Source organism: Heterocephalus glaber, unplaced genomic scaffold, assembly GCF_053883595.1.
Source record: "Heterocephalus glaber isolate CG9 unplaced genomic scaffold, H.glaber_assembly_v1.0 deba00000942, whole genome shotgun sequence".
Taxonomy (NCBI): domain Eukaryota; kingdom Metazoa; phylum Chordata; class Mammalia; order Rodentia; family Bathyergidae; genus Heterocephalus; species Heterocephalus glaber.
The window spans coordinates 3,651,903-3,664,272 of record NW_028258174.1 but is presented as its reverse complement, the minus strand read 5'-3'; the positions used below and the strand labels follow the sequence as shown (position 1 = coordinate 3,664,272).

General features: G+C 36.0%; 1 protein-coding gene across 8 annotated transcripts in view; it reads right to left on the bottom strand.

The window, feature by feature from the left end:
- Cep57l1 (centrosomal protein 57 like 1) overlaps positions 1 to 12,370 on the bottom strand; it is an 82,853-nt gene that overhangs the window by 34,810 nt on the left and 35,673 nt on the right. For 6 of the 8 annotated variants that reach the window (XR_015450313.1, XM_087208665.1, XM_087208661.1 and 3 more), the window contains 2 exons: positions 1,535 to 1,697; positions 9 to 188 (listed from right to left, as the gene is read on the bottom strand). Coding sequence is in view for 6 of the 8 variants with exons in the window: in XM_087208665.1 (XP_087064791.1) it covers positions 9 to 188; positions 1,535 to 1,697 (343 nt within the window). In the remaining 2 variants the exon portion in view is untranslated. The remainder of the gene's footprint in view (positions 1 to 8; positions 189 to 1,534; positions 1,698 to 12,370) is intronic. The other 2 variants (XM_087208664.1, XM_021251527.2) reach the window with 1 other exon arrangement.

The following is a 12,370-nucleotide window of genomic DNA, read 5'->3' as shown; positions in this document are numbered from 1 at the left end:
TTGCTTACCTTTCTTCTGCTTTATCAGTTCCTGGTGTGCCAGATTCCTCTCATTTGTTTCATTTTCCAAGGCCTTTTTGTACTGAGCCGCTTCTCTAGAAAGTATGTTCAGGTTATCTTCAGCTTGTGTTCTCTCAAGCTCTAAACGATGAATCTTTTCCTGAAGAGTTTGTAAGGCCCAAGTAAGAGCTGTTGAGAAAAAGAAAATTTACTTCATGTTTTAAGTGAAAGTTTTTGAAAATCTGTAATCACAGTAACATAGAATAACATAAAAAATTTTTTGCTAGTGGTTAGAAAAATATGCAAGTCATGTATATTCTTCAAAAAATATAACTAAAACTCCAAAGGGGGATAAATTTCCTCTAACATATCTCATGAGTTATAAAATTTTCAAATATTATTTTATACTTATTTAGTTATAATGTCAAACTATAAAATTACTGATGAGTAGAATATAAATGTTTTAAGTTAATTTTTATATAGTTTATATTCCGTTAGAAAGATATTTGCTAGAAGTTATCATTTTTTTACAAATGAGATTAAAAAGTTATACTTATTTTGTCCTTATGGTACATGTAGCTGGCTCATTGATTTATTATTTCTTGTCATTTTCTCTACAAAGCTAATCTATTTATTAATGGCAACCATTATTAGAGAATTTTTAAAAAGAAGGCGGCAATCAGTATCTTATAAGGTAATTTATATAGCATAAGGTATGCCTGGAGTGATAAATATTTTCCTAATTCAATTTTAAGATCTTCCTAAGTTCACATTAAAAAAGTTACAATACTCATATTGTGTAGTTACTTGGAAATAATAACTTCTAAAATAATTTTAAAGGATAATTTTGGATATATGCAATTTCTGAATCTAATCATGGACTAGCACACACCACTATTTAATTCACTAGCATTCTAATCAAGTAGTTTAGAAAGATTCCAAATCTGACCTTTTATTCTTTAAAGAGTACTGTATTTTGTTTTATAAATTATGCTTCTCCTCCTCCTTCTCTTTCTTCTCTTCTTTCTTCCCCTCCTTCTCCCTCTCCTCTCTCAGTAGTCCTGGGGACTGAAGCCAGGGACTTGAACATGCTAGGCACGATCTACAACTGAATTATCCTCAATCATTAACTGGTGTTTTTATGATAAACTCGTGCTATATAGTCATCTTACAGATTAAGAAGCCAAAATAAAAAATAGTAAGTTGTCTAAGTTTATAGAACTTCAGAACAGAGTAAAAGTTAAGAGTTTTATAGAAATTAAATACACAGTCATATTTTTTTCTACATAAAAATGGCTGAGGCAAAAGGATTGCAAGTTCAAACCCAACCTAGCAACTTAGTGAGACCCTATCTCAAACAAAAGGTGTTGGGGGAAGTGGGGCAGGCAGGGACATAGCTCAGTGTGAAGGCCTTGTGTTCAGTCCCCAGTACTACTAAATAAATAAATGAACAAACAAACAAATAAATAACACAAGTTTTTATACTTTGTTCCATTCCTCTAGTTTTGTGTAAAGTTTTTTTTTATTAGCATTACCTTGGCTATTTGGACTATGAAGCATTTTAGGAGCAGTAACTTCTAAGTTCACAGGGTGGCATTTCTGAGACGTTTCATCTTGGATAAATGGTGGAACAAATACTCTTTCTGGAGGTTTAAAATAGCTTCCTACTATACTATGCATTAATTCAGAATCCATTATCTGCAAAAAATAAAGGAATGATATAGTATAGCATCCTTTTTTCTTATTTGAAAGATGAAAACATACAAAAATTCAGGTAGAACTTTTTTTTTTGGTACCAGGGATCTAACTTGGACCTTGTGCTTGAGAGGCAGGTGGAAGCACCACCTGAGCTAAATCCCCGGCCCTATTAGAACTTTTAACATAATAAAATAATCATATACTATGGAGTTGTATCTTTACAAACCTAATTATCACAAATTCAACTACAATAAGCTCAGCAATAATAGAAAGAAAAATGACCATTTATGTGTAAATAGTATTGGCAATTCTGCTTGACTTCTGATAAGCACATAGTCTTGAGTAAGCATGATATAGGTGATATGAATTTGCCAATTTCTCAGTTGCTCATAAGTCCCATGCTCCAATCATAGTCTGAGCCCCTCGCCATAGAAAATATGACTCTCAAATGGAGTACTACTCAGCCATAAAAAATGAGAAATTAGAGACATTTATAGCTAAGTGGATGCACATTGAGGCAATACTCTTAAGTGAAATAAATAGGACACACGTGTAAATACCGAATAGTTTCTCTGGTGTGAGAAACTGAAAGTGTAAATAAGGACTAAATGTATAATAGGTCATGTGAAATAGGAAGAAAAGGGGCAAAGGGGAAGGAAGTGGGAGGGCTAAGGGAAAGGACAGAAGGGAATGGGATTAATATGAGAAAATGGAAAAATAGGAACAAAATTTTTGTAAATAGGGAGGAATGGAGGGGTTGAAGGGAGGGCTGGGCAAGGGTGAAAAACAAGAACCAAGAGAGACTATGTAAAGGTGCAAATTTCCAATGATGAATGTCATTATATTGTATACCTAAAATGTACCAATTATTAGAATGAATAATCGATAATGTAAAATAGGAATAAAAGGTCCAAAGGGGTAGGGGTAGTGGGAGGCACAGGGGAAAGGAAAGAAGGGAAAGGAAAAAATGATGAGAAATGGAAAAAATGGAAATAAAGTCTTTGTAAATAGGGAAGGGTGGAGGGCGGGAAGGGTGGGCTAGGAATGGGGAAAAAATAAGAACCAAGATGCATTATATAAAGGTACAATTCCCAATGAGAAATGTAATTGTGTTGTACACCTACAATGTACCAATAAAAGAATTTAATTAAAAAAAAAAATATGACTCTCTAAGGCAGTGATGGAGAACCTTTTGGAGCTTTCAATGATACAAATAGCTCTCTGTGGCATGTGTGCCATAGGTTCGCCACTGCTCTAGGGTTTAAAGAGAAAGTACACATTCTAAAAAATAATACTGCTTTTAAACACAAGCTTTTAAACACAAACAATATAATCTGATTTTCTAATATTGATTATTGCATGTCCAAATATTGGCTTATTAAGGGATTTTTCAAGAGTAATTTTGAATATATGAAATTTATTAATCTAATCATCGAATAAAACATATCTCTGCTTACTGCACCGACATTCTAATTATCTAGTTTAGAATAGCTGTAAATCTGAAGAATCTAGAGTAGACTTATTTTGTTATTTATGTTTTAGTAGATGAGTTTTTTAAACAGCAGGCAATTCTTTAACTTTTCTAAATAAATTTATTTTCCTTTTTGCAATTTAAATATTTTAGAAGTATATGCTATTTAATAGAATTAGTCAATATTAAATTAATTCATAATGACATTGGAGGAAAAAGGGTAATAATTATTCATGAAAATAACTCACTGGCACAACTGTAAGAAAGCTTGTTTTAAATGTAAACCCAAGAATTCCATTATAAAATTAGCTTATTTTGATTTCTGAGAATTGCACATTTTTCATGATTTAATTCCCTTCTCAATTCACAAGACAAAGGGTATGCACTTCCTGTGACTATATTTACTAGAAGGGCAAAGGGCATATTTAACTTTCTAGAATTTTGTACTTTGTCCATTGCCATAATTGGCTACCTTCTTGAACAATCACATTGGTCTAAATTAAAGATTATGTAGTGTTATGGTTTATATCTACCCTCTTTACCCAGATACCATAAGACCTAGCTAGAAAATAATCAGCCTTGAAAACTAACAATCAAAAATGCCAGCCCCAATTAGCCTACCCTTGTCTTACCTGCAATCACTATTCTCTTGCTCAGTCACTACTCTGTAAGACAGGTAAGGCAAAGATAGGCTGGAAATTTTGATTGCTAGTTTTCAAGGCTGATTATTTTTTAGTTAGGTATTATTTTCAGGAAACACAATAGATGTCCCCCTGAAGGTTCATGTGCTGATAGGTAGGACTTTGTGTGATACTCATCTCTGGATCAGTCCGTTGATGCCTTTATAGCTGGGTATAATATTTAGAGGTAAAGTCTGGTGGGAAGAGGTAGGTCACTGTGGGTGTGGTGGCCTGGAAGAGTGTGTGTGTGTGTAATATACAAAGATATATATATATATATCCCTCCTCTCTTGATCCCTCTCTGCTTCCTGCCTGCTACGCCATAAACTGTTTCTCCTCTACCATGCCACCTGCCTTGGAACCAGCCAACTATAGACTAAAATCTCTACAATCTGTGAGACAAAATAAACCTGTCCTCCTTTAACTTGTGGGTGTTGGGTATTTTGTCCCAGTAATAAGAAAGTAACTAAGACATGTAGCTTAAGATTTGCTAAAATACTAGATGCCCTTGTTCTTTGGAGCCAACCATATCTTGCTAATGTTATTGGCACCAGCTCCCTTTTACCGATCATGTCTCAATCTGTCAGTTGCTGTTTTTAGATACTGTCTCTCCCATAGACTATTTCATTTATCTGAAATACTATTCCTTCCAAATTAAGAAATAAAATTTAGACACAGCTGGCTCACTGCAAAGTGGTGGTAGGACCCCAAAGTATGGTTGTATGTCTTCAGAGAGAGGTAAGTGGTTGAAGCTATTCCAAAAACACTGGAGTTACTCAGTTCTTAGCCTCTGGCAGGTTTCTTCAATAATTAAAAGAGTAAAATTTTGCCATTAGTTCCCATGCACTGAAATCTTTGGGAGACTCTTCTTCTTACCCAAGTATATTATTTTACAAATAGGATTTTTGTACCAATTTAAAAAATTCAAATTTGGGCTGGGGGTTTAGTTCAGTGGTTTCGCCACCTGCTGTGCAGGCACAAGGACCCGAGTTCGATCCCCAGTACCAAAACAACAACAAAAAAATTCAAATTAAAAAGTTCAAATTTTGAGTTTTTTAATGTAGGTGAAATAATGACTACTCAGAAGATTACCAGTAAGTTAAGGATTAAACTTTACTTAAATGTGTAAATATATAACAAAGTGTGCATAAGCAGAGTAACAACACACTGGTAGAATGACTATAAGGTAAAGAGAAAGAAAAGAAGGGCCAGGGATTTAGCTCAATGGTTCCACCTCCTGCCCTGCAAGTGAAAGGACCTGAGTTCGATCCCCAGTACCAAAAAAAAAAAAAAAAAGAGAGAGAGAGAGAAAGAAAAGAAATGGTGAAGAAATGAGGAAAGACTTATTATGGTTTGGATCTTCGATATCCCCCAAAGACTCATATGCTAAAGGCTTGGTAGCCAGCTTGTTGAACCACTGGGAGGTGGTAGGGCCTAGTGGAAGGAAATTGGGTCACTACATGCTTGCCCTTGAAGGAGATAGTGGGAACCCTGGCTCCTTCCTCTCTCTGCTTTCCCAGGCACCATGAGGTGAACAGCTTTCCACTACCACACACTTCTGCTGTGAGGCACTACCGCACCACAGAACTGAAGATCAATGTACCGAAACCTCTGAAAGTATGATCAAAAATAAATCTTTCCTTCATAGGCTGATTGTCTTGAGTATTTTGTCACAGTGATGGAAAGCTAACCACGAGGCTATGCTGTGACATAGCACTCAGAGGTTCTCATGTAATAGAGGTCTCGTTTTAACCCTTACAAATCTCATCTTGTGTTATGAACAAATGTATAATCTCATTAAAATCTTATTTACATACAATGCTGAGGTATTCTGGAAAAAAATTCACTCTAAAGGAAGATGAAAGAAGTATAAAAATCTTGATCCAAAATCAAAGCCTTACTTGGTTGAGAAGGAAAGTGATTTTGAGTATGGTATGATAGTAGTCATTCTAATCCACTCTGACCTAGTTTTATGGTCTTACATATGGTTCCCGAGAAAAGAGAGGGCTATAGGTAGAAACTGATAAATATTTCACCAATAGTTCTAAGGGTTGTATCATTAGCTTCCCTGCTTTTCATATGATGTTATATTCCAAACGATAGGTAAGTTTACAGGGACTGCTTTGGATTTTGATCCCTTAAGGATTCTGGCACTTTAGTAGTATTAATCAGTGAGGGAGAGAAACAGAGCAACTGGACAAAACATGTTCACAGGTATATATGAGAAAAATTTTTGGAGAATACAAATTATGCACCAATCTCCATTCTTAATGTCTGATTGGGGCCTAGCTAGAATTAAAAAAAAAAACCCTCAGGATTCTTGTGGAACTTTTTGCATCTGTAAGTGAAGGCAAAAGCTATAAGATGGGGGCCTCATTTGAATCAACCCTGGCAAAACTTAGGGAAACTCAGGTTATGCTTGAAACCGTTTTTTAAAAAATTTTTTATTAATAAATGTTTGCAGTAAATAATGACATTCCCTGTGGTGAGTTGGTACATGTACATAATACATCTTAATTCTTTTTTCAGCCCCTTCCTCTCTCCTTCCTTTCCCTTCCTTAATCCTCTTCCCATTTGAAAAAAATCTCACTCTTTCCTATTATCTATGCCTTATTTTTCTCTAAATTTCTATTTCAGGTTTCTTATAGAAGAGAAACCATGCAATATTTAAGCTTGTGTGTCTGATTTATTTCATTTAACATTATGGTTTCAAGGTGCACCCATTTTCCTACAAATGAGTTAGGTTTATCCATCTTTACGGAAGAGTAGTTTTCCATTGTGTGTAAATACCACATTTTCTTCATCCATTTATCTGTGAATGGACATATAGCCTGTTTGAAAATTTAGCTATTATGAATTGTGGTGCTATGAACATGGTCATACATATATCACTATAATATGTCCTTAACTCTTTTGGGAAGATGTTCCGGAATCACAGAAAGAAACGTACCGAGACACAGAATTCGGGTAAAATAATATAATTTCTACTCGTGAGCAGGCGGGACCGCCAGAAATGGGTCTGGTTAGTATCCGGGTCCCTTTTATATCCTTTTTAGCCATTATCTCATCCCTAGTGGTCTTTGATGTGTAAATACAATTCCAGTTCCTATTTACAAGTCACAGACACAAGATAAGCACATACACATTGTAAATTCACCCTGGCATTGCAACTTTGTTAGGTTAATGAAGTTACTGGTTAAAGAGTCAGATTACATTCATCTTAAACAAGGAGTTATGGGAAAAGCTAATCTTAAAAGAACATATTACTTATTTTGCTTCTACAACTACTTTAATATTCAGTCTATTAAGTTATCTAAAACTTTTCCCTGTCAAGATACCTAGAAGGGGAATACCTGGGTCAAAGGGAATTTCGAGTTTTAGTTTTTTGAGGAATCTCCAAATTTCTATAGAGGCTGTACTAGTTTACATTCCCACTAAAAATGGAGAAGGGTTCTTTTTTTCCAAATTTCTGAGAAATCTCCACATTTCCATAGTGGTTGTACTAGTTTACATTCCCAGAAACAATGGAGAAGGGTTCCTTTTTCTCCAAATATTTGAGAAATCTCCGAATTTCCATAGTGGTTGTACTAGTTTGCATTCCCACAACAATGGAGATCGGTTCCTTTTCCCCCACAGCCTCACCAGCATTTGTTATAATTTGATTTCTTGATGGCAGCCATTCTTTCTGGAATAAGATTGAATCTCAGTAATTTGCATTCCTCCAATGGCCAGAGATGTTGAATACTTCTTCATATATTGATTGGCCATTTGCACTTCTTCTGAGAAATGTCTATTCATCTCAGTTGCTGTTTTACTGAAAAGGGTGTCTAAGTTTTTTGAGTTTATTATATATTCTAGATATTAGTCCACTGTCTGAGGAATAACTGGCAAAAATTTTTTTCCCATTCTGTAGTTTGTCTCCACACTATATTGGTTGTTTCTTTTGCTGTGAAGAAGCTTTTTAATTTGATACAATCCTATTTGTTGATTTTTGATACTATTTTCTGTGCAACTGGGGTTTTGTTTAGAAAGTTCTTGCCTATAACTAAGTCTTCAAGAGTTTTACATATTTTATCTACCAGCAGATTAAATGTTTCTATTTTGATTTTAGTTTAGTACATGATCAGAGATACAGGTTTTGCTTCAATCATCTGCATGTGGATAGCCAGTTTTCCCAGCACCATTTATTTAAAAGGCTATCTTTCCTCCAGTATACATTTTTGGTCCTTTTATCAAAGATTAAACAGTTGAATATGCTTGGAGTTGTTTTCTGAATCCTCTATTCTGTTCCACTAAACCACACGTCTGTTTTTGTAACAAGTACCAAGCTGTAGTTTTGTAATATAACTTCAAATCTGGGATTGTGTTACCTCCTACTTTGTTCTTGTTATCCAGCATAGCTTTTGCTAGTCTAGGTCTCTTTTGGTTCCATATGAATTTTACGATTGTTTTCGCCAGTTGTGTGAAGAATGCTGTTGGTATTTTGAATAGGACTGTGTTAAATCGGTACATCAGTTTTTGAAGTATGGCCATTTTCACTGTTTTGGTTCTACCTATCCATGAACATGGGATATCTTTCCATTCTCTGATGTCCTCTTCAATCTCCTTTTTCAGAGTACTGAAGTTTTTACTGTAGAGGCCTTTCACTTTCTTGGGTAGGTTAATACCTAAGTACTTAATTATTCTTGGTGCTATTGTGAATATTTTTTTCTAATTTCTTTCTTGATGAGTTAATTATTGGTCTACAGGAATGCTATTGATTTTTGTGTATTTTTGTATCCTGCTACATGCTGAATTTGGTTATGAATTTTAGAAGTCTTTTGGTGGAATTTTTTGGGTCTTCTAAGTGGAGGATCATGTCATCTGCAAATAGTGATAATTTGACTTCTTACTTTCCTATACATATCCCTTTTCTTTTTCTTGCCTGATTGTCCTTGCTAATTTTTTTTTTTTTTTGGTACCAGGGATCGAACTTGGGACCTTACACTTGTGAGACAGGTGGCGGCACTACTGAGCTAAATCCCTGGTCCCCTCGCTAATGTTTTGAGTACTATGTTGAATAGGAGTGTTGATAGTGGACATCCTTGTCTTGTGCCTGGAACCATTCCTGACAGATTGTGAACAATCAGGGAAATTACCTATTATCTCTGTGGTCTATAAAATGAATATATCCTAAATGGCTATAAGCACTGAGTGACTCTATAAATAAACTTCCCCCAAATTTAGAATGTTCTAAATGTAAATACTTTACTGTAAAGCATGTTCTCATTTTAGAGAAAAATATTTATTCCAAAATGGTCTGTTAAACAACTATTGTTTCTTCCTGTTGGGCTGTACATCATCTTTGCATAATTCCATAGGACTCTTAGGGGGATGTCAGGAGGCAGTCAGAAATGCTACAGTGGGTTCTTATAAAGGAGAGCATCTTGAAACTGCAATGAGCAGGCTTTAGATATTACTGATTTGGTGTATAATTCAGCTATTGATTAAAATTATGACACTCTGAGGCCTAAGTATGAACTGCTAATTGACCCTTTAGATAATGTATGAGACAGATTTTCCTATGCCAATGGTCACAATTGAGGTCTCAATGATTGATGAGGTTGTGATGTCTCTAATGGCAAGAAAACACTACAGCTGAGGAATTATGACTCTGTGCAGCCATTCTCCAAGATCAAACATTAGCTGAAGATAACACAGGTGGCTTGTTAACTGTGACCAGTCCTTCACAAGTATACATAGTTACTCTCCTTTTACAGTCTGGCTCATTAGTGTACTAGTTCTGTTATTCCTTACATCTGCCTTTACACCCCTTGCTATGCTGTATAATCATAAATACTGACTAATCCAGAGCTCCTGGTCTTTAGCCAGGCGACAGCTAAGAGTAACTCCTGGCCCCCCAAGTAATAAACTGTTGTTTATTCTTTATTCCTTGGTTCTTTGTATAATATTCTTTCATCCCCTGGTATACTCTCACTCAGGCAACTGGGCATGCCCCAGTAAATGGTCAGGCTATCAACCTGACATTCTTAAAGGGGGTGGGTAATCACTGTTTCCTATACTGTTTTTTTGGTACCGGGGATCAAACTTGGGACCTTGCGCTTATGAGGCGGCACTGAAACCACTATTTCCTATACTATTAATTCTTTCAAGTTTTCCTTAGAGAAATTTGAGAAAGATCAACATCTTTCTTTTATCTGTATGTGTGTGTGTGTGTGTGTGTGGGTGTGTGTGTGTGTATTAACTTACCTGTTAGCTCTACCTTTAAGAGCAAACACAGTAAAATTTAGGGTAACTCTACTTTTTAATGTATAGTACTTTGAAAGTACTACAGTACTACAACTGAGTAGGATAATTTATGGTTAAGCAACTTGTCTTATAGATGCCCTATACTAATATAACCTACTATGTACTTACAGTAAAATGTTTACATAAAACCAACTGTTCAATGGAAACCAGTACATATAAGAACATAAATATTTCCACTGGCTTCAACAAATGATACATTTCTGGATCATGCAATAAATGAGTTAGAAAAGCTGGGGGTGGGCAGTTAAGCTTTTATCTCATTGCATATATCAATACAAATTTCAGACAAATTATAGTCAAGTAAAAAAAATCAGTGAATCTCAAAATAAAATGTTTTATGATTAAAAGCAGGGGAAATAAAGGAAATGATAAAAAGGCTAAATTAAAATTAATGCAATATAAAAAGTATAAACAAAAGGCATAAGTAGAAGTAAATACTGTAATGAAGAACAAAGACTATTGTTACTATAACAGCTTTTATAAATTGGAAGAAAAATACTATTTTAGAGAAATGGCAATGATTATAAATTATTAAGTCACAGAAGAATGTGGCTAATAAATAATCAATGTTAGCAATAATCAAGTAAAAGGGGTTATATCCAGATACAATAGTAGAACCTTTAGAGTTAGATCTCAGTTCAAATCCTGAATATAGAACATATTATCTGACCTCCAAAAAAAATTCTTTTTACTTCTCTGGGTCTCAATTTTTTTCCTACATATAATTGGGATTAGCAATACCTTATTGGGGGGGGTACTATTATTACACAGAATGAAAAATTTATATAAAGCACTTAAAACAATATATGCCTGCAGGAATATACTTTCTGTAAGCAAAATATGTACTCGATAAAAGGCAGACATTTATTTTTAAAGAAAACGAGGAAATGTCACTTTTTACCTTTCAAACATGGCAAAGTTCTTTTAAGGGACATTAGATAATGTTGGTAAGAAAGTATGTATACCATCCATCCCACCGTTCCCAGCCCAGAAGAAGAGGTTTCTGGGCTGCCATCTGTCCTACCGCTCCTGGCCCAGAGGCAGGGGCTTATGAGCCTCTGTCCCACCACTCCTGGCCCAGAGGAAGGGGCTTCCAGGTAACCATCCGCCCCACCGCTCCCAGCCCAGAGGTAGGGGCTTCTGAGCCAATATCCCACTGCTCCTGGCCCAGAGGAAGGGGCTTCTGGGCCACCATCCACCCCGCCACTCCCGGCCCAGAGGAAGGGGCTTCTGAGCCACTGTCCGACTGCTCCCAGCTTAGAGCAAGGGGCTTCCAGGCCGCTGTCTGTCCTACTGCTCCCGGACCAGAGGAAGGGGTTTCTGAGCTGCTGTCCCACCTCTCCCAGCCCAGAGGAGGTGAGCCGCAAAGGTGCCAGCAGCACACACACACAGCCGGTTGAAATGAGAAGACACATAAAGAAGTCTCAAAACCAGACTTCCAGATCACCTACAGCAACCCCAAAGGGAAATGAGATGGAAAACTCTGATACTCAACCACCTGGGCCGACTGAACTGGCAACAAAAGAGGATCTGGAAAAAACAAAATCAGAAATAATTTCTCAGATAACAGCAGAGATTTCTCCTAGTGCAAGACACAATTAATAAATCTAGAGAGGAGCTGAGGAACATGATGGAATCCCAACATAGGAAACAAATGGAATCCATAAAACAGGTGCATATAGATTTCCAGGAGATGAAAAACTCCACTGAAAGTCTATACAGCAGAATGAGCCAATGTGAGGTCAGAATTTTAGATGTACAAGATAAGATTGCAAATAGTGACCAGGAAAAGAAAAATTGCTTCAAAATTGTAAGGGAACACAAAATTGTAAGGGAAATCAATCCAGCAGCTACTAGATGATGCAAAGAACAGTAACATAAGACTGATTGGAGTCAAAGAAGAACAGGAGAGAGTGCAGATGACATAAAAAAAACTCTTCAAAGAACTAATGGCAGAAAACGTCCCAAGCAGGGGAAAAGAACTTGACATACAGATAAGTGAGGCATATAGGACTCCAAATAGCCTTGATCAAAAAAAATCTACACATAGGCATACAATTGTTAAGATTCCAGAAACTCAACAGAATAACAAAGTTCTACAAACAGTTACAGAAAAGAAACAAATCACATACACAGGAAAGCCCATCAGAATCACAGCAGACTTCTCAACACAAACCATCAAGGCAAGAAGATCTTGGACTGACATATTCCAA